The sequence below is a fragment of the Malurus melanocephalus genome, unplaced genomic scaffold, assembly GCF_030028575.1.
Source record: "Malurus melanocephalus ecotype Western Australia unplaced genomic scaffold, MMel_1.1 scaffold_465, whole genome shotgun sequence".
In the NCBI taxonomy this organism is placed as follows: domain Eukaryota; kingdom Metazoa; phylum Chordata; class Aves; order Passeriformes; family Maluridae; genus Malurus; species Malurus melanocephalus.
In genome coordinates, this window is record NW_026623697.1 from 83,748 (window position 1) to 105,643 (window position 21,896).

At 56.4% G+C, this 21,896-nt stretch overlaps 3 protein-coding genes and 1 non-coding gene across 6 annotated transcripts in view; 2 read left to right on the forward strand and 2 right to left on the reverse strand.

Annotated features, from left to right (window-relative positions):
* The first annotated feature begins 161 nt into the window (after positions 1–161).
* METTL26 (methyltransferase like 26) lies at positions 162–3,212 on the forward strand. The gene is made up of 5 exons (XM_057380658.1): positions 162–579; positions 1,697–2,024; positions 2,435–2,502; positions 2,705–2,783; positions 3,150–3,212. Exons 1-5 carry the CDS (start codon positions 218–220, stop codon positions 3,195–3,197), a joined length of 885 nt encoding a protein of 294 aa, XP_057236641.1. The 5' UTR covers positions 162–217; the 3' UTR covers positions 3,198–3,212.
* Positions 196–266, forward strand: TRNAG-CCC (transfer RNA glycine (anticodon CCC)). The gene has a single exon. It is a non-coding gene; the product is annotated as a tRNA-Gly (tRNA).
* A 41-nt stretch (positions 3,213–3,253) lies between the features above and the next one.
* WFIKKN1 (WAP, follistatin/kazal, immunoglobulin, kunitz and netrin domain containing 1) lies at positions 3,254–6,032 on the reverse strand. The gene has a single exon (XM_057380657.1). It carries the CDS (start codon positions 5,660–5,662, stop codon positions 4,034–4,036), a length of 1,629 nt encoding a protein of 542 aa, XP_057236640.1. The 5' UTR covers positions 5,663–6,032; the 3' UTR covers positions 3,254–4,033.
* A 4,371-nt stretch (positions 6,033–10,403) lies between these two features.
* The window catches only part of RAB40C (RAB40C, member RAS oncogene family), a 36,833-nt gene continuing 25,340 nt past the window's right edge, over positions 10,404–21,896 (reverse strand). For all 3 annotated transcript variants that reach the window (XM_057380660.1, XM_057380659.1, XM_057380661.1), the window contains 3 exons: positions 15,698–15,775; positions 15,100–15,322; positions 10,404–13,369 (listed from right to left, as the gene is read on the reverse strand). In XM_057380660.1, the coding sequence (XP_057236643.1) occupies positions 13,089–13,369; positions 15,100–15,322; positions 15,698–15,775 (582 nt within the window). In that variant the 3' untranslated portion in view covers positions 10,404–13,088. The remainder of the gene's footprint in view (positions 13,370–15,099; positions 15,323–15,697; positions 15,776–21,896) is intronic.

Consider the following 21,896-nt stretch of genomic DNA (forward strand, 5'->3'; position numbering starts at 1 on the left):
CAGACCTCCATCACCAGTGACAGCTGTCGCGGAGAGGGTGGGGGGGTGTCCCTCCCCCGCTCCCATTTTCCCGTGGGTCCGCGCAAAGCCTCAGCTTGCCCCTGCCGGGGGTATCGGTGCATGGCGCAGCCCCGGGCCCGGGTTCCTGCGGCGCTGGCGGCTCCGAGTGGCGGCGCAGCTCGCTCGCTCCCGGCCGCGCCGCTGGTGTAGTGGTATCATGCAAGATTCCCATTCTTGCGACCCGGGTTCGATTCCCGGGCGGCGCACTTTCCTTTTTCCCTTCCTTCTCCTTTTTTCCCCCTCCCCGCCGTGGGAAGCTCCACCCGCGGTGCGTGGGGGCGGTCCCGCGGGGGTGCCGGGAGCTGTAGTTCCCCCGCCCGCCCCGGCCATGCAGGTCCCGGCGGCCGCGGAGCGCAACAAGGGCCCGATCCTGGCGGTGCTGCGGGAGTACGCGGGGCCGGGCGCGCTGCGGGTGCTGGAGGTGGGCGCGGGCGCGGGGCTCCACGCTGCGCACTTTGCGCGGGCGCTGCCGCAGACGCGCTGGCAGCCCTCGGACATCGACCCGCGGGCGCTGCGCAGGTGAGCGGGGCCGGGGGGCCGGGGGGTTGGGGGGCGTGGGGGTCGCCGTCTGCGGCCCCCTCCCGCCGGCCTGTGGACTCGCGGGGTTCCCCGCTCCCCGTTTTATTTATTTTTTTTTTTAATTTATTTTGTTTCGTTTGGGGATTTTGGGAAAACCCCAGTATCCAACTCTCCTGCAGCCCGGGCTCTCCTGATCAGTGCTGTGTTTTCTCCAGGAAAACCCCAGTATCCAACTCTTGAATGAGCTGGATGCATATTTTTTTCACAGAAAACCGATTCAGCAGTGGGCCCAGGCTCCACAMTTCGTTTCTTTATTCAGGAAAAATCCAATATCCAACTCTCCAGCAGCCCAGGTTCCCCTGCTCAGTGCTCTATTTTTTCTCCAGGAAAACTCCAATAGCCTGTTTTTGGATTATCTTAATGTGTATTTTTTTTCCTAGCAAAGATCCCCTTGGACAATCCAGGGTCTCTGGCTTGATGCTTTATTTTTTTTCCAGGCAAACAACAATATTCAACTCTTGCCCAGCCCAGGCTCCCCAAGTTAATACTCACTTTATTTTTTTCAATAAATCCCCAATATCCAGCTCCCAAACAGCCCATGCTCACCAGCTCAGAACTTTATTTTTTCTCAGAAAAGTCCCAAAATCCAGAAGAAAATAGGCCTGGTGGGGGTCCCAGAATCAGCGCCTGTCCAGGTGGAGTTCTGTGCTGCCCACCCAGCAGCACCCACCACCCTGAGTAAAAGTAATCCCCAGGCTGGGAGGCTGCAGGAGCTGAGCCGTGGGTGGTGAATGTGCCAAAAAGGGTGTAAATTACACCAAAATCAGRCGATTGCAGTGCAGTGGTACCAGTGGGGTGCCCCACAAGGGCAGGGTGCTCCGAAATTGGGGAGTTTAGGCCCTGGGGCCTCTCCATCCACGTGCTGCTGCTGGGTAGTTCGGGTGCTTCCAGTTGTCCATCTGCCAAGTGGAAGCAAAGGGCTGGGCAAGGAGCCCCCAGGCTGTGCTGCACCCACGCCCTTATTCCCCATCTGAGCCCATCTGGGAGTTCTGTCTGTGCCTGCAGTGGGTGCTGGGGGTGCACGGGGGGCCCTTGAGCTGGGGTTTGCTGCCCACAGCATYGCTGCCTACGTGGAGGCCGCGGGGCTGCCCAACCTGCTGCCCCCCATCCCGCTGGACGTGTCCCAGGGCTGGGAGAGCTGGGGGGGMACCCAGCCCGCCACCCTGGACCTCCTCGTCAGCATCAACATGATGCACATCRCAGAGCTCCGCTGCAYCGAGGTGAGCAGCCCTCGCCGGCCCCTGTCCSCTGCCAGGGCTGAGGAGGGGGCTCTCAGAGGGTGTCCCCAGACCCCTGAGCTGGTCCCCACCTCTCTCGTTCCCCAGGGCCTGTTCAGGGGTGCCGGGGTGCTGCTGAAGCCCGGAGGTGTGCTCTTCACCTATGGGGTGGGTCACCTGTCCAGTGCAGGAGCATCCTGGGGGCCTTGCGTGTCCGAGCAGATGCGGGGGGGAGGCAGGTGGGAGGGCAGCTCCAGGCATGGCTTGGGGAGGCAACTGGGAAAGGCAGGAGCTTGGGTTTTGGGGGGGGTCTCTGCCTTTTGGGGCATATGCTGAGCCCTGAAAGGGGCAGTTTTGGATGAGAAACATCCTGTCCTCCCTCACCTTATCTGAGGCAGTGTCTTGGGGGGGTTGCAGAGGGTGACAGGACCCCCAGGGGCTGATGGGACTCATGGTTCCCTTTGGGGCCGTGTCTCTTCCCGCTTGGTTTCTATGTGTGGTGGGGGCAGCAGCCCGTGGAAGGGGGGCTGGGGGACACAGGGTGGCTTATGCCCACAGCTCCAGCTGTGTCCCACCAGCCCTACGCCGTGGAYGGCCACATCAGCCCCCAGAGCAACGTGGACTTTGACCGCAGCCTGAGGCAGAGGTAGGAGGGGGCGGGGGGGTCCCAGGCTGCTGGGGCCCATCCTGTCCCCTCTGTCCCGCTCCTGCAGCTGCAGGAAGCTCCCTCCCAGCGTGCTCCTGCAAGATAAGGAACGCCTGAGGGCACCCCCAGCCGGGGCACTCCGGCAGATGGGGATGCTGTGGGGGGATGTCACCGTGTGTGACCCGGGCCCCCCTTCCCGCAGCAATCCCGCCTGGGGGCTGCGGGACACGGCGCTGCTGCGGGAGCTGGCCGAGGACAACGGGCTGCGCCTGGAGAGGATGGTGGGTGCTGGGGCCCTGGAGAGGACGGTGGGTGCTGGGGCTCTGGAGAGGATGGTGGGTGCCAGAGCCCTGGAGAGGATGGTGGGTGCCAGAGCCCTGGAGAGGATGGTGGGTGCTGGGGCTCTGGAGAGGATGGTGGGTGCTGGGGCTCGGGAGAGGATGGTGGGTGCTGGGGCCCTGGAGAGGATGGTGGGTGCTGGGGCCCTGGAGAGGATGGTGGGTGCTGGGGCCCTGGAGAGGATGGTGGGTGCTGGGGCCCTGGAGAGGATGGTGGGTGCTGGGGCCCTGGAGAGGATGGTGGGTGCCGGGGTCAGGGGCGCTCTCCGTGTTGCTGCGCAGCCCTGAGCTCCGGCTCTGTGCTCCCAGGTGGACATGCCGGCCAACAACAAAAGCCTGATCTTCCGCAAGCTGTGACCCGCCCTGACAGTGCCTATGGCACCTCCTGCCACCGCTGTCCCCACCGATGCTTCTTCAAGGGGTGTCACTGTCCCGCCATGGCTGCCAGTGGGGCTGGGGACAGTAGTGACGGGACAGGGCCCCTCTCACCCCAGCTGGGGCTGACTTGGCTGGGGTGTCCATCACCCCCGGTGCCTTTGGGGCTTCCTTTGCMGTGGGGTGCGCCAGCCTGGACCACAGGAACCATCGCAGCTGCCACGGGGGAGGACACAGGTGTGGGGGAGGGGACACAGCACCCCGGGCATGGGGCATGGGGGAGGCTCCTTGCTCCATTTCCTCCGAGGATGCTGTGCCAATGGCAGAGGGCCTGCCCCCTTCCCCCCTCCCCAGGATTATACTGCTGCCCCCCAATAAACTGTGGCTTTGCCCTCCAYACCCAGCACCTCCCCGATGTTTTCAGCACAAATCCTTTGGGTGGGGGTCCCCAGTTCCACTTCCAACACCGGTGAAGGGGTCATGTCCAGCACCAGGGTGCTACACTGGGCCCAGAGGCTTTGGTGAGGTGGGAAGATTTGTGAGTGGGGTGGTCCTGGCAGATCTCCCACTCCTCTGCAATCCAACTCAGTTCCCTATTGCTGCTACACAGGCTGGGGGTGGGGGGGGGACGGGGGGGGGGAACACGCGGCAGATAAATTACAGGGGAGGTGGGAGCTGGTCTGGGGCTCAGCATGGGCTTGGGGGCCGCTACATGTCAGTGGTAACCTCGAGATACAGGCGCTGCTGCAGGGGCTCGCCCAGGTTGCCCCCTCCATGGTGTCTTGCAGCTCCCCCCGGCGGCGCATCCCGGCTCTCCGCTAGTCCTGGAAGCGGTTCAGGAGGTCGCAGGTTTTCTTCTCCATCAGCTCGTAGATTTTCTTCACCCGTTTGTCGTTGGCTGCCCGGACGTAGCTGCTGGGGTCCAGCGTGGCCATTCCGTCGTGCACCTCGCCCATGATGATCAGAGGCCCGTCCTCCGCTGTCATGTTGGGGCAGGGGCAGCTCCAGTCCATGTCAGTCAAGGTCACCTCGAGGTACTTAATGTTGAAGAACTTGAGGCCCATCTTCTCATCCTTGAGGACGTCCTCGAGGGCGAAGCGGGCGATGCCRGAGTCCTGGTCCTCCACGATCTCCATCAGCCGCCCCACAATGGCGAAGTCGCTGCGGCAGAGGCTCAGCACCATCTTGCTCTTCAGACGGCATGCCTTGCACTGTAGGTTCTTGGGGAAAGGGCACACGTCCTCGCAGGTCTCCTTGCTCTCAAAGTTGTTGGTRTTGCCCTCGCAGCCGCCGTAGACGAAGGAGTGGCACTGCTTCAGCAGGTGGTTGTACGCCCAGCGCGGCTCCCAGTTCTGGCAGGGCCCCTGCACCATAGGCAGCAGGCAGGTGGGGCGGGCGCTGCCCAGGCAGGCGGCTCGGCACTCCTCGTACGTCTCGAAGTGGTTCCTGTTTGCCCCACAGCCGCCGTAGCGGAAGGTGAGGCAGGAGCCCTGCTTGGCATCGAAGTGCCAGCGCACCTCCGTGGCCTCGCAGCGCCGCCGGTCCGGCTCCTTCAGGCACTCGGCGCTGGGGAAGGGCTGGGGGCTGCCGGTCCGCGGGGTCCCCCCCGGCTCCCGCCTGACCACCGACAGCGGGAAGTCGGCGCGGAGCAGCCCGGCGGCGTTCCGGGCCGTGCAGGTGTAGATGCCGGCGTCCTCGTAGCGGGCGTTGTAGATGACCAGCTGGCCGATGTTGGTGACCACCACGTTGCCGTACATCTGGTCCGGCCGCATGATGAAGTTCTCCTCCCGCTCGCTCTGCTTYTCCCAGGTGATGTCGGGCTGCGGGCGGCCGCTCACGTCGCAGCGGAAGCTGACGGTGCCGCCGGCGCGCACGGACTGGTGGAAGGGGTTGGTATAGAGGGCGGGGGGCACCGGCACCTCGGGGCCGGCGCCGGGCGTGGGGCGCGCCGTGGTCTCCTGCGGCACCGGGCTGGTGTCAGGCCAGGTGAAGATGTGCTTGCAGGGCACGGTGGTGAGGCGGGTGCCGCGCAGACACGCCTCGGCGTCCATGTAGCACTTGTTGTAGTAGGTGAGGCCGTCGGAGGCACAGGTGAAGTTGGGCTCCTTCTCGCAGCGGTCCTTGCACTTGCAGACGGGCTGCCCGTCCCAGATGTCGCAGTCGGAGCCCTGCTGCGCGCACACGAAGCTCTCGCAGGAGGCGGCGGGCGCCAGCGCCAGCGCCGGAACGCTGCCGTCGGCAAAGCGCGCTGCCACGCAGCTCCGCAGCCCACACACGTTGGTGCAGCATTTCTCAAAGTCTTCACAGTCCTGGCCGGGGAGGGAGAAGGGATTGCGGCGGGGGGACATGGAGGTCACTGCTGTGCCGTGGCTGTGGGTGCCGTTCCCACCCCCGTGGGACTTTCGGGTGGGCAGGTGTCCCCCGCGCAGCCCTGTGCACTTCAGCATCGCTGGGCTCCGGGTTAGAGCCAGACCTGCCCGGCACAGCTGCGCCAGCCCCAGCCCACCCTCAGCACCCTCAGGATATTTAGGGGTGCACCGCAGTGATGACGGTCCCTTCTTCCCCAGAGCAGASAGCAACCTTCCCCGTCACCCTTTGCGGGTTGAGGGGAGGCAGAGCTCGCCATACGGATGAACTGTGAAGGAGTCTCAGCTCGGGGTCCGGGCAGCCCTAACCGGGGTGGGAGTGCTGGTGCGCCTACTCTCCCTGCTGGAGCCCACAGCCAGGGCTATCTGGGATGGACAACCCGGTCCATGGGTGGGGTCATGCCCTCAGACAAAAGCTGGGTGGGGGTTCTGTCCTCTGCCTGATGGGGTCCGTGTCCCAGCACACGCATTTCCTTCATTCAGCCAGCCCTTTGAAGGGCTGGGAGCATCCTGGGGGTGCTCTGACCATGGGACGTGGCCTGAGGGGCTGACATGAGGCGGCAACAAACAGTTTCTCTGCCTGTGAGGGCTGGGGARCAGTCATGGCACCCCTCCCAGCCAACAGCAGGGGCTTGCCGGGTSGGGGGAGCAAAGCTGCAGCAGGGCTGATCCCGTTGCGCTGAAACGGCTGAACCGGCTATGCCACCCGGCACGGGACCCCCACCCCAAAACGTCTCCCTCGGGGACCTGGAGATAACCCCCAAACCCTGTTACTCCCCCGACACCCCCGCAGCCCCCTGCTCACCTGGTCGGTCTGGCACTCCCGCTCGCAGGTGCTCTGGGCGTCCACCCACAGGTTGGGGTTCAGCTGGTTGGGGCAGACGCCCAGGTGCCGCATCCTGCCCGGCTGCAGGCTCAGCCCGGCCGCCGCCGCCAGCACCGGCAGGAGAAGCGCGATGCCCACGGGGATCCGCTGCCGCCCACTGGAGCGCTGGCCCCGCGCCCCGCTAAGAGCCATCGGGCCACCCCGCGCCGCCGGCCTGGCTCGCTGGCGAGGGCTCGGGATAAATCGCATTCAGGACGGACGGGATGAGGGAGAAGGCGGGCGGGGGGACAAAGAGGAGGAGGAGAGGACCAAACCTCTGTCCTTCAGCACTCCCGGCGCCCGCCGGACCACCGGCGATGCCGCCCGCCGCCTCCATCCATCGCCGCCGCTCGGCTCTCGGGGCGCCGGGGACACGGCGGCAGCGGCGGGTGTCCCTCGGGGCTCAGTCCATCCCCGGCACGGCCAGCGGGGCGAGTAGGGTGGAAGGGGAGGACGGGAAGGTTGTAATCTGAATCCCCTCCCTTCCCACTGATGTTTCTGGGTGTTTGGAATGGGAAAGGCGCTGACCTCAGCCTCTAACCCCGGCGAGCCCGGCGATCCCTGGGCAAACACGGGGGGAGATCAAAGGCAGAATGCAGAAAGTCTCCAGAGAGGGACAGTGAAGGGAGGGAGGGGGGACACACAAAAACCCGCCCGGCCCACGGAGCTGAATTCCAGCAGGATGAGAAAACAGCCGGAGCCTGCGGTCCCTTCGGACGGGGCGGYCGGCGGGAGGCATGAGGAGCCCACGGAGCCCCCGCTGCGGGCGGCCGGGGCCGGGCTGGCCCGGGAGCTCCTCACCACGCACCGCATCTCTGGGTGTCCACCGGCACCACCGCCGAAAGTGCCCGGCAGCGGGACACCGGCACGGATCCATCCCCCTTTCCAGCTCGCATCCACGACAGCCGTGCTCTGGCACAGGATTCTGTCGCGCCTGGCGGGATGGGTCCCCACCCAGCCCCCCTGGAGGGGCTCCCCCAGTCCCCCGGGGCTCCCAGCCCTCCCTCCCCGATGATTTACAGCCGGGATGTCTCCTGAGCCACACCAGACCCCGGCATACTGCGCTTGGGCTCAACCAGCACGTCCCACAGCCCCGAGCTGGCAGGAGCCGGCCCCGGCTCCCCGGCCAGATCCCCCTAATCCCCGATGGAGACTGACCTGCAGCAGAACATTTCATGGCATTTTGGGAGCATTAACTCTTCCGGCTCTGGTGAGAGCCTTGGCGCTGAGGGGGGGCTGCAGCCCCTGTGAAACAGCAAACCTGAGGGGGTTTTGCCCGGGGGAAGCAGCTCAGCACCTCCAGCCTCCCCTCCTGGGGGGCAGGTGGTGGAGGGGATGAAACAAATGGGGGGAACCCTTTGTTTTTTTTTGGGAGTGGAGAAATCCAACCCACCCACATTCCCAGAGCTGCTTTTGCATGTAATGGCCTGGTGCTCCCGCAGWCTGTGGCTCCTGGGGGAAGCCCTTTTGCCCCAGACGAGGTGATTTGGGGTATCCTCAACACCCCCATACTGGTGTGAGCGGGSTGCAGCCACAGTGCTCCAGCACGGTGACCTCCAGCCACTACCACTGACATAGCACTGTGACTGGCCACCCCTGCCACCCCTGCCACTTCCCTGCTGCACTGCTGGTGGCTCTGGGCTGCCCATGGCAACTCGGCCCAAAACCCCAAAGCACAGTCAGGTCCATCACCAGCTGGCCATGACCATGGATCCTGTTCCACATCCAAGCCGCCACCCAAGGGCCCATCCAGCTGCTGATGCTGAGGGAAGGTTATGCTGCCCTGGGACACTCTGGGGAGAGTGATATTTTGCAGTCAGGGAATTGGATCAGGATAGCCCAGCCAGGAGCTGCCAGGGCCTGTATCCTGCGTGTCCTGGCAGCCCGAAACCCGCTGACCCCAGGTACCCACAGCCTGGAGATCCCCAATCCACAAACCCACCTTGCTCCAGCTGGGATGCAACATGGCAGATGCAGGGCATCTTGGTCCCCAGAAATGCAGCCCAGGGGCAAAGAGCCACCTTGTCCCAGGGTCCTTCCAAGGATACTGGTGTGGGAAGGAAGGGAATGGGAAAAAATCCTGGAGCCCAACTTCTGCCCATCACCATGCTGGACTCTGTGTGGTTACGGCATGATGCCAGCACTGGTGTCTGGGTTGATTCCTGCCCYATGGCCCCTCTCCAAGGCCAGAGACACAGCCCCAGAGGGTGGCATGCATTTCACACTGAAGCCCAAGATGCCTCCTTATGTCACTGAGATCAGAAGTCACCTCAGTGGTGCAAGGCTGGATGGAGGAATGGCAGCTGCTGTGCTGTTGGAAATGCAGYTCCCAATGACTGGAGATCCTCACTCACACCTTGGAACCCCTACTCAGCCTGAGACCTTCACCCTGCCTGGGGACCCTCAGCCAGCCTCTTCAAGTGTGTCCCGCTGAAGGTGAACAGGAAGCGACTCTTCCCACCCTGACCAAGCCCATGGTAGTTTCACCATCTCAACAGTTCCAAACTGTTCACCTCCATGTGTCCAGGCACCAACCGCACCTTAAACCAAGGATTTTTGGGGTTACTTTCAAAGATCACAGATGAGGATTTTATGGTACATCTTCTCCCTCCAAGACAAGGAAGTGACTCAGCACCATGGTCTGGAAGGACCATGTGCCACCATGATCGGCTGCACCCAGTGGGCTCCTGCCCCTCCAATGCACCCTGAGGAGGTGCACCCTCATTTTCAAACATCTTGCAGTTGGATGAAGGTCACCATCTCTTCCCAGCCCACATGGGACAGTGGGACCAACCCTAGAAACCTCACATCAGAGAGCAGAGAAACACACTCCGTGAGGAACGACCCGAATGATCCCAGAGCAACCTGTCCCCTTGTCCYTCTCCAAGGAGCAGAGCCTTGAAGCTCTCCCAGCCTTCCCACCCCACYCAGGCTGTGCAGGGTTTTCTGTTCCTGTCCAAGCAGACAGCTGCGGCCCCGCAGCCCCCGCTGCTCCGCTGTAATGGGCTCCGGCTGTCCTGACCCCACCTGAAACCACACACAGCCTTTGTTTCAGCCCTGTGAGAGGGAACAGACACTTCCAGAACCCCCTGAAGAAAAAAAAAAAAAAAAGCTGCGTGACTCTTCCCTGACCAGGCTTTCACCTTAGCTCCAGGGTTTTCCAGGCTGCAGACACGATCTCATTTCCCCCTGCCCCCTCCCAGCCCCAGCAATTACCACTTAAGCTGTTAAAACAAGCATGACCAGTCTGGTACGAAGTGGAAAATCTGATCCTAGGGAAGTGAGAAGGCAGGGGAAAACGGAGGTCAGGGGGAGGTGGGCTGGGAGAAGGGGATCAGACAAGAAGTCTCCCTCCAYCCCAGGATCAAATCCCCCTTTTTTGGGGCTCCTGGTGCCTCCAAAGGCCACCCTGGTGTGACATTGGTGTTCTGAGCTCCCCAGAGCATCCTCTCCATTTCAGTCCCATTTATCCCAAGATGGCTTCCCGCTTGCTCCAGTCTGGGCAGGATGGGTGACTGTAGCCACAGCACTCACTGCTCCCCCAGGATCAGCCAGACCCAAAGAAGGGATTTAAGGCTTTGACTGTACTTGTCCTGTCCCGGTGGAGCAGGGACTGGGTACAATTCCTGGCAAGCTGCTGGAGAGCCTGGTTTCCTCCAGCCCCCTCGGGGACCAACCCTGTTGGAGAAGAGTTTGTGTTTTCTCAGGGCTCCACTACCCCAAATCATCAGTTCTGTGAGAATCAAGAAGAGATTTATCTTCTGCACCTATGGAAAAGGGCAAAAASCCACCACAGCCAGGAATCATGGCTYCCCAGAAAATGTAATTCAAGTTATTTTGTGGATGATCTGGAAATGGGATCCATACCACCAACAGCCCCAAATCCCCAGGCATGTGCAATACCACCACCTTTTTCCCTTCCACCTCTTCCCAAAAACTGATACAACTTTTCCTCAATTGGTAGTTCAAAACAACAAAAAGACTTTTAATTTATACAAAACAATGTAGAATCAGTTGAACAACACTGACTGTACAAAGGAATAAAAAAATAAAAGGATAGTCCAAAAAAACCAACTCAGGAATGGTACAAGTGTTGGAGAGCAGCTACAGACTAGTGTTGACATCAGATGCAAGAATCTTTTCCTTTTAAATTAAAAAATAGCTTGTCACTGGGCAATCACTCCAGGGAAATCTTCCATCCCCACTCCAGACAGGATCCATGAGACTTCACAGGGTGACAAAACTCAAACCAACCACCAGGAAATGGCGTGGGGAGGCAGCACACATGGCACAGCCAAACCAAAGCAGAGGTACAGCGAGTTTGAGACATGCAGCAGCTTGGTGATTTCAGGAAGGATCCCTTTATCCCTCTTTGCCCCACACACCCCACGGTGCCTGGGGGGCGATTCCCAGGAGGAGCCGCCCTTGGCGGGGCCGGTCACCTGTTGGCTGTATATCCCTGTGCTGCTGAGCCAGCGATTGTCTTCTGCTGTGTGTTAAGTGATGGGAAACAGGTGCCAGCCATCCCAGACAGGTTCTCCAAATCCCCCGGCCTTCGTGCCACCAGGCTGGCCGGCCACGGCTTTGCTCTCGAGCCAAAGCACCACTATAAAGGATTCCTCTCCCCCTCCACCTGCCTGGGGTTTAATTCTGCCCTCGCTCACTTGAGCTGGGTGATAAAGCACGAGAGAGCCGAGCCAAGAGACCTGCCCATGCTGTGCTCTGTAGAGAGGAGCGGGGAAGGCTCCGGCACCTCCCAGGTCTGCTCGGGAGCGAGGAAAGCCATGTCCCCATGGGGAGACATGTCCCTGTTGTCCCTGCTGTCCCTGCTGCCTGGACACAGCGGGTCCGTCGGCCGCATGGGAGCTGCAGCGGCTTCATCCTGCCCGTGCAGTGCCCCAGGCTGCCYGGAAAGGGGGAGCAGAGCAAGCCCAGCTCTTGAGCTGCTGATCCCAAGAGAAGATGGCAGCAYTGTACACTTCACTTCCTACCACGGTTCTCACAATCTACACATGCTGGCCACCTCTGAGAACCTCATAGGCCAGCCTCACTGCCAGGCTCCCTTAGCTTCTGGGATATGGCCCGGTGCTATTTCTCAGTTTCAGGTGAATTTCCAGCACAGGTCAGCCATGGGACAAAGCCATGGAAGCAGGTGTGCTTGCTTGACAGAAGATCCATTCCAAGCTCTTTCGCCTCCAAGATCCACGAGCCATCCCATGGAGCAAAGCAGTGCTCTCTTGATCTCCTGGGATTGCCCAAAGAGCCAAGTGATTTTGCCACTAAGGGACCTGGGGATTGCTGTTTCCCCACCCCAACCTTCCACCTTCTCAATCCCTGCTCCTTCATGCTCCAGTGGGAAAAGCAGCTTCTGCCCTTTCCCACTTTCATCCAGGAGGAGCCACAGCTGTGTAAGCTCAGGCAGCACCTTTGGGAAAGCAAAGCTGGAAGCAGCCAGGATCCAGGAGCTGTCACATGGAGTGCTGCCGTGGATGGAGGGCACTAGAAGCCATGATTGAGGCTTTGCAGCAATAAGGGACAAAATTCAGCATTTTTCCTCTGCTTTAGGCACAATACTTCCACTTCCTGCTCRCAAATCCCCAACCAGAAAGCACAAAGTCAGCAAGGCATCAGTCTGCCCCCAGCACTGCCTCTTTCTCCTGCCTGCCAAAACACTCCAACTCCCAGGAGCCTGGTCTCTCTGCTCTGCCCCTCCATGCACTGCCATCCCACCCTGCCTTCAGCACTCACAAGTTCTAGGGAATGACAGGAATAAAGCAGCTTGGGGCACATTCCACACAAATCGTCCTTTCCTTCTGCACATGTAGTATTTAAAAATGCCAGCACAAGCCCAGGGGTGARGGAAAGTCTCTTAAAGCATTTGTATTTTCATTGGAAAATCCTCCACTTGTCCCCTTTGCTGACACTGGGAAAGTCAATCCAGTGCTTGTATTTACACGGCTGCATAAAATTTTCCCTGACTGCTTCTTAAAAAACCCTTAAAAAACAAGTGATATATATATATATATATGTATAATATTTACATAAATAAATGAAGGYGGCAAGCAGAGCGCTGCCTTCCCCTTTCCAATTGGCCAACTCTTGCCATGTTCTCTGTTTTTTTTTGGCAACTGCAGATTAACATCCCGGTGAAAACTATCATTAGTCCCCTGTCCCTGTTTCTTTTTGTCTACATCCAACGATCACTATTGCACCAGCAATCTGTTCAGGAGGCCAAGAGTTAAAAGTTGCAGCACAGACTCTCCTTGCCTACTCCCTTAAGCCTCTCAATCTTCCATTAAATCCATTGCTCCATTGAGACTGGATGAGCTTTTTTTCCCCTTCCCCCCTCCCCAACCCGGCAGCTGCTGAATTTTCCACCCCAGGCCAAGAGGCAAAGCCCAAAGCATTCTTGGAGGGTCACTTGGCAGATCCTCTCCCCGCCAGCGCTGCGGGATCCAGCCGGCACCACGCTTCTTCCTATGCCAAGCCAAAACGTGAGCACATTCCTAACGCTTGTGCGTGCCATTGGAAAAGCAACTGTGGCCCATCCGAAAGGATCCAGTGGAAAAGGGTTTGGTGTGCAAACAGCTGTACATCGGTGGGTGGGTGTGGATCCGACAGAAGTTCAGGGTGCCCATCCTGCTAAGAGATCTTGCAGTTGTTGCGTGAGCAGTTCTGTGGGGGGCTCTGGGGCGGCCGGATGGATTTGGATCTCTTCAAGCTGTTCCCTTTGCTGCTGCTCCCGCCCCCACTGCTGGCCAGGGAATAGGAGCGGCCATGCATCATCACCGCATTCATCCCRTTGGCCATGGAGAAGGATTTCAGGTGGCTCTTGATGGTGACGGGCAAGGGGAGCTTGTCAATGAGGTGCACTGGGGTGCAGGACACGATGGCTCGGCAGCACAGGTCCTGTAGGCTGAACACTGGTGAGAGAAAGGACCACACAGTCAGGGGCCAGGAGACATCCTGGGCTCCCTCCCCCCACAACTGCTCCTTATACTGCACAGCTCTGGCTCCCCAGGGAGATATGSCAATAATGACTGCACAGGAGCTTGGAGTAGGGAGCAGGATAGKTAGGACAAAAGCTTGGGAAATCAAGGTGAGCTCAGCTGTTGGAGGTTTGTGCTTTGCCCGACACTGGCTTTGGTGTGAACACAGGGTTAGGCAATGCCAGCCCTCCTCTGTTCAGCACCCAGAGCTGGCAGAGCCTGGCTCACATTCCTCACAGACACTCGGTTTCTCAACCCATCCTCTGCCAACCACGATGTGCCTGGGAAAGGGGCAAGAGGGTCAGCAAGTCCTGAAACAGGACCTTGTCACTTCAGACTGCTTAGCCAAAGAGATCCCATAAGCCAGAACAGCCAGAACATCACTCTGCCCTTCCCAGCTTCCCAGCATCCTCCCAGCTCAGCATGCACCATGTGAGCCGGCCTTAAGAAGTCCTTCTCCTTGCAGGCGAATTCCCAGCCAGCGGCCACACGAGGGCACACGTTATCCTCCTGCCGCCAAAGCCATGCTGCTGCTCCCGAGCTGGCAGATCCCCATTTGTAGAATCCCAGAAGYACGAAGGCTGCAAAAGCCSTCYAAGACCATTGAGTCCAACCATTCCCCCAGCACTGCCAGGGCCACCACTAAACCATGTCCCCAAGTGCAACACCTGCATCTTTTCGGAACACTTCCAGAGATGGTGACTCCACCACTGCCATGAGCAGCCTGTTTCAGTGACTGACCACTCTTTYTGTGAGGAAATTTTCCCTACTATCTAATCTAAACYTCCTCTGGCACTGTTGCCTTTTGYCCTATCCATTCCCAAGCAGGCAGCCTACAGTTACAAATCCTCTGGAAGAGGTCCAGGAAAGGTCTGTGAATGCAGCCCAGACCCTGTGCACCATGCCTCTGTGACCTGCAGACCATGGCATAGCAGCCAGCTGGGGACAGAAGCCCAGGCAGGAAATTTGGTGATTGGGGCTGGCAAACAGGATTTTCCCACCCTGGTGAGCAGGAAGTGAAGACCCATATGGAAGCAGCTCATCCCACGAACACACATCTCCTGCAGCTCAGACTTCAGTGGGACACTCTGTTACCTCTAGCCAGGAAAACGTGGGAACTSAGATTATTTTGCTTCAAACCCAACAGGCTGGGACATAACATGGAATCTGCTCATGGTTTGCCTCACTGTGGCTCACATGTCTGCATATATGGAATAACCCAGCCCAYAGCTGCATGCTGACAGCAAGAATGAGATTTAGTCCCTTTCAGCTCCTTGGGCTCAYCCTGCCTCCCTCCAGAACAGGGGAGACAGGTTCAGGCAAGGGCAGGGACCGAGGTGCTTACATTTGGATTTATCCCACACAGCCATTTGATTGAAGTACTTTCAAGCTGGGAGCTTAATTGCCCTCAGCCTCATCCAGAATAARTGGAAAGGCGGGGAATGCCCCACAGCACTTCAGATCCCAGACATGCTGAACTGCCCTCTGGAGCTGCCCATCCCTGYGCCAGCACAAGGCTCAGCTTCAGCTTGTCTGGCCCCAAGCATTTCTCCATGTCAGGGGGCTGCAGCTCCCACAGTTTCACACCTCCCACCTGGGCAGCCACAGCCCCACAGCTCCCTGTGAGCCCAACTTCCCACAGGGAGCCCCCTACTCCCACTGACCTCGGTTGGGCCTCCAGATCTTCTCCATGCCATGGCGCATGAGGACGATGCGGGACAGCTCCGTGAAGGACTCGATGACGTTGAAGTTGCACAGGGGGCTCACCTCGAAGAAGGTCATGCAGTTCTTCTCGGCGTAGGCGCGCGCCTGCTCCGTTGGCACCTGCCGCTTGAAGGCCAAGTGCAGCCTGTTCCCCACCAGGATCCGAGGGACACCTGGGGCGTGCTGGAACAAGGGAAKGAGTGGAGAAATGCTGCACTCAGCACTCTGCTTAGCTGCAAGAGCAGTCAAGGGAAAAGAAGCAGAAGCTGCCCTGTGGCTGAGAGACTGCCCAGCAGCACCTCTACATAGTGGGGACAACTAACCTGTCACCTCCCAGGCCATTTCTGAGGGAACTTTCTTGCCCATTCCCAAGCTCTTTCCTACTGCTCCAGAGTTACACAGAGGTGAACCTTATTGCTTTGCTCCACTTATTACTGCACTGCCATCATGTCCCCTCCACGGCAGAGCCATTCCTGTCCCCATATCAGGTAACACCTCGGCTGAGACCTCCCCATATTTCTGCTATAGATCACTGCATATGTTCTCCCATTCACTTACCTCATCTATTTCCTTTATCCATCGGTCTATCCCATCGAAGGACCAGCGATTAGTGATGTCATACACCAAGAGAATTCCCTGGTGGAAGAGAATGAGAAGCAATCAGGAAGTTTTATAGAAGGCAACGTGAAACAGGCAGAACACACCTGAAAGACCACCTATGCAGAAACCAAGAGCAAAGGGGCAGATCATTGCTCCAGCAGCACCATTCACGTGCTGATAGGGCAAAAATGGAGATAACAGGGCTGTGTTAATGCAGCCTCAGGTCATTACGGAAGGCTTTATTCCTATTTTAGYTCTGGTATTGTCCAAATCATTTCGAAAACTGCAGTCTCTACACAGGAGGAGGAACTGCCTTGGYRGCTGGATCTAGAGGAGCAAAACACACCCTCCTCTTGTCACAAATATGATACAAACTCACTGAGGCACAAACACACCATTTTTTCTATACCTTTACACAGAAGAGCTGCAGTCAGTGGTGAGGCAGCAGCAGGACAGGAAGGAATTTTCAAGCACACCCCTCTTCTCCAGAACCTGTCTCACTGTCAGCCCTTTGCTGACAAGGAAACTGAATGATGCCAGTAAGCACCACAGCATCTCCACAGACTGAGCTCTCAGGACCAGGATCCATCCAGGCTTTGCTGAAGGTGTTTCCCACTGTCACTGCCACACTGGCAGAGAACCCTTTCTTCAGGCAAGAGGACCTACAACACCCTCAGGTCCCCATYCACCACCCACATCCATGATTCACCTCCCAGTCACCTGCTGAGGTGCAGCACATGCTGCTGGGCAATGGCACAGGCATGACTGAAGGCAGGGAAGATAGGGACCAGCTCTGAGGAGTCTCCACCTCGCCCCAAGCCCAGCTGGCAGGACCCAGGAGAATGGCCAGGCTGTTGGCCACCACTCAGGCCCACATCATCTCCCAGCAAGGGAGATGAATCTGAATATTCTTTTCCTGAATCTGAGCATTTCTGGGGACAGACACAAGGAAAGTAGGCTGTGCCTGGCCCTGCAGGCACATGAGTCCAGAGCTGCCACTCGGTACTGGTTGGGCACACAACAGCATTTATGGAACTGTCCTCAGCAGTGCCTTTCTGCAACCCTCCTGTTATTTTTCTGACTTCTTGTCACTCTTTTTTGCAATCAAAGACATTCCAAGTGACAACAGGCATTCCAAGCTGACTTGGCRGAATCACAGTACAAGATGCCTGGAATGGGAACTCGGGAGGAGCAGATGATCCTGTGCTGCGAGAGGAGGAATACAGCTGGGAAGGCAGCGCTGGGTGAAAAGGAACCCACAGCAGCAAGACTAAGGGCAAACCAAACCAGATCACTGAGCACCAAGTTCTGCAGAACGAGCCCTCCCTGAATAAGGGGTATCCTCCAGGAACAACCATCCCCTATAGCAAGGCCCCAGCACAAGCAAAGRGATCTTAAACTGGCAAAGAAAKGTTTCAGYGCAGTAATCCCTGTGAGAGGCCTGRATTCAGCACAGSGAAGGAGAGAGCTGACAAACTCCCAGCAGCTGTCCTGGTAYGAGTCAGGGACCACAGAGCATCCCCATGTACCAGCAGTGGAGCTGCTCCTTTATCCACTGAAATGGAAGATGTGCTACACAGATGGGAAACACAAGCTACCCAGTCCACCCAAAGCACAGCTTTACAATCCTTGCCACTGCCAGCCCCTGTGGTGAACTGGGAGGAGCCTATGCAGAAGCTTTGTGTCTAATATACCTCAAATTTACAGAAGAACTATCATTAACATGAAACGTGGGGCACACAGGAATGATAAAACTGGCACCTGGGCTGCAAAGGCACCTGAGCACTCACAATAAATTCACATCTGGAGCTGGCACTGGCATGCTTCCCCCCTCACAGAATAGCAGCTGTTCCCGGAATGCACTGGGTGTGCCTTGACCTTGTCTGCCTTTCTCTCAGCTCTTCTGGAAGAAACAGCGCTCAACGCCTGACCAATTTTATAACTTTAGAACAATTCACATTCTTGATTCTAGAATAATTGTGATTTTTGAGCTGTACCTCCAACCTCACTGCCCAGTGCTTTCACCCCAGGCAGTCACTCTCTAGGTGAAGTTTGTTTTTTTCTGTCCTCACTGGCCCTCCAACATCTCCACATCTGCATCTCCACAGAAAGGCTCAACTGTACAAAAACAGAAGGGCAGAGGGCACAAAAGGCAAGTCAGGTGGGTTGGCTTTCATATTTGACAGCCCAGCACGAAGAGCAAGCCCTTCAAAATCTGGGTTTAAGGCTGTTCTGAAGGACCTGAAGGTGAGTTTTCATAATGGCAGAAGCATTTGTGGGGTGGGGGGAGCATCTTCAGTTTCCTTCAAGCAACATCTGGAGCTCACATCTAGAGTCCATAATTTTTTGTAGTTTCATTTCTAGGACAGTCTAAAAACTTCATACTCAAAAAGAAATAGAGATTGATTTTGTTTTGGAGGAGAAAAGAATCAGTTTATCCTAGATTCAGAGAGGAAAAAAATGAAGTAATGATTTTCTATAATTAAAAAATCCCACAAATTCAAAGATACTGCTTCTCAAGAACCCAATCCAGAAATAMCTACTAGCACGATACCTCACATTTTAACTGCATATTGGGGGGAAAAAAAGACTCTGAGCTTTATTTAAATTTTTCCTCTATTTTCTCTGATTTCCAACCTCCATGGCTGTGTGTGAAAATTAATGAGTCAGGAAATAGTGCAAAGGGTTTGATGATCCCCATCCAAGACAAATGGACAGCAAGATAAATAAAGTCTACTTGCTTCATTTCTGGATTGACAAGTTCCTTCAGCCAAGAGAAACAGACCCAAGACCTAGTTTGTGACGATTATTTCTGCCAGGAATATGCTTGAGGAGGAGAGAGTTTTTAAGGTTTCTGGCAGCTTCTGCCTGGATGTTCTTTGAATAGGAATAAGGATAAAAATTCAGCACAAACACACCCCTACATTCTCAGCAGGGTGGAAGGTCAAAAYTATGATTTCTAAATGCAAAATACGACACCCTGTGTGCCAGCTGAGCCTCCAAGCCACACCACAGCTCCAGCACACACTTTTAGAGGGAAGATTGTCCAGGAAAGCTTCCCAAGGGTCAGGAGACACCACAGCCAAGTTGCCTGTGCCTTGCTCCATCCTCCTGCTGCCCAGCTGGYTCTGGAGCCCAGCTGTGCTGCAGCTCAGTAGGGGAAGGAAGAAGGCTGCTCAACCCCTGGCCAGCTCCTGSTGTGGCCAGATAACCTCACACTGCTTCCAAGTAGCACTGGCACRCTGCAGACACCACGTTTCCAGAGTCCATATCCCAATTCCACTCTGTCACTGCCATTTCTGCCCCACAGAGAACAGCATTCAGCCAGGCACACAGAGAGGAAGCTGGCTCCATCTCTGCAGACAGCTCCAAGTAAGATCTGTCAAGCTTTTTTAAAGTCTCCTTTAGAATATCGTGCATAGAATTTTMATTTCCTCAACTCGACAAATGAACAGCTTCCCATTTGCAGTCTAATTTGTTCTCTTAAGTGCCCAGATGGCTGTCAACACCCTATTATCTCGATTTTTAGTTTCACAAAGCCCTTTTGTGCCATTATGTGCCCCAGGTTCCTACAGCATGTAGTGAAAAGCTCCASACTCAGCTTCTCAGGCCAAGGGTACTCTGGACCTCTCACAACCTTCCAACAGCCTTCCTCCTTTTCCCCCTCAGACTGCCTGTAGTTTCTGTGTAGGAAGAAGATGCCTGGACTCATCCCCAAATTCATCTGGGGTCTTTTCACAATTGGATTTTCAGAGTTCATTCCCACTCTGGTTTTCTTCCACACTTCTGGCACTGGCACAACCCTCAGCATATCAGTGACAAAAATTTCTACATCAGTGCCTCACGCAGTGAACAAGGAACACAGAGAGATCACCACTTATTGTGTCCAGCASAACATGTGGACACTTACTCTGCCAAAACATAAATTTGCTTCCAGCAGGAGCTTACACAAAGATCTGTCCACATAACCAAGATGGTGGGGGGAGGTATCATCTCCAGCTTTGGACCAGGTTTATAWGCAATAAGCTTTTAAAGGCAAGAGAAAATCAGCTTGCACACTGTCAGTGCAAAGCAGGCTTGTCCAAAAAGGTTTCCCAGATGCTTTAGGGGCTTCCAGCACACAAGAAACTGCTGGGAGCACTTACACAACTGCCAAGGACCTCAGTCCAATGCAGGCAGGTGACAGGGTRGCCAGGAAAGTGTCACTTGCTGATATTCTCCACTGATGGAAAAAAGCTGTTGTTGAARATGCCTGAAGACCCCCCAGAGTAGATTTTCTGTCCCACAGGACAAAGTAAACCTTAACCAGAAGGTCCAGTGCTGACAGGAACCAGAGCACTCTGTGTCTCCTGCCTGCTCTTTCACAGCTCCATTTGGTCGTGGCTTTCCAGCTGGCACCTCRGACCTTGGCTCATGGGCAGTGACTTCTGCTGCCAAACCATTTCCCAAAAGCAAATCACATCACGGGGGGATTTATCATTGAGACTTTGATCATAATTTTGGCAGGCAGGGCAGGCTTCTCCAGCAGCTGGGCAATCCCATCTGAATGACCCAAGGCAGGTGAAGTATTTGCAGCAACCAAAAAAGCCATAAGGGACGGTTGAGCCTACACCTGAGTCTGCTGAGCTGCCAAAAATCCATCACCTTCCTCTGAACGGGATAAACAGCAGCTCCTCAAACCACCTGCCTAAGCAGAACTCAACAATATTCATCATTTCTTTAGGGCTGCAGCTTTGCTGCAAAATGGAAGCATTTTATCACACTGTCTGGGAAGAGTTTGGCAAGCCACATTTTCAGAAACAGTTTGAATCACTGGCATATGAGGACACCAGGAACGATCCTAACACTGCTTCTTCCTGGCTAGATCAGGAAGCACCACTACAACTCTTCCTCCCCTCTGTGATGACTCTTGGAATAGTTTGCATTTGCTCACAGCAACCAGAAGAGCCACAGCTGCTCACAAGAGCTGAGATGAGCCAATCAATGAGCCAATCTCTGCTGGAATGACTGAGACCTTGAAGCCAAGCAGAAAAGGAGAAGAAGTCCAAGARCAAAAAAGATTTCAGCAGCACCTTTAAGTACACTAAATACTTTTCACCATACCCCACGTTGTGACAATTAACACAAAAATCCTTCTGCAACACAGAAAGCTCCAGACTGCCTGAGTTGGCTCTGCAGGGTGCAACACTACTGGGTTTCCATGTCTCCCTCCTCCCTGGCCCTGCAGTCACCATGATGTGGCTGCACACTCCTCCTGCCCCATCAGGGCCTGGAGGCCAGTGCTCTGCTATSCCAGACACAAATGCTCCTCTTTTGCCCCAAAGTGAGACCCTTCTGCAACGTGGTCAGGACTTGCTGGCCTAGCAGACCCCAACAGAGAAGGGGTGAAGTGGAAACTCAACACCTAGAGAGGTAAGAGAAAAGGAGAGGGGTCCCAGGCATTCCAGCAACACAAGCCTCCACCTTGAGCCCAAGAGCTCATTGTGTGCCTGATGAGATCACTCAGGCAGGGCAGGGAGGAAGGCAAGAGACCTGTGATCTTCACAGCAAACCCTGGGGCAACCACGCAGGAAGAAGGGGCTGGTTCTTGTTCACAGCCAGCTCAYCAAGCACAGCAAGGATGTTCTACTGCAGGTTTCAAGAGGAAGAAGYTCCTGCTGAACATGAAAGTCATATGGCTCTGGACCCAGGCGAATGGTGTGGAGTCAAAATTGGGGAGGCCATCAAGGTACTTAACTCCCTTCCCTGGAGAGGGACCAGCCTGAAGTTCAGTCTGAGCACTGCACTAGGCTGTGCCATGGGGGACAGGAGAGCTCCCAAGAAGGTCTGCTCACTATCCAGAGACTCTTTTTCCATGTTGCAACCTCTCCAGGGTCTACTTCAGAAAATTAAATTCTTATCACTACACTTGAGAAACAATAAGSAATGTGTGGGAAAGTCAGGCCTCCTTCCTTGGCTTGGAAGCACTTTTCATACCAAGTTTTCTCTTAAGTACTGCCTATTCAGACCAGGGTAAGGGCTGCCAGGTTGCTGAGCCAGCCTCCTGCTCTCACAGCCAACCTTTCCAAGTCCTCTGTGGAACCTCATTTTTCAAGTTCCCCCTGTACTCCTCAGTCCTCTACTCAGTGAGAACCTTCCACTAATTCTCAGTGTGAAG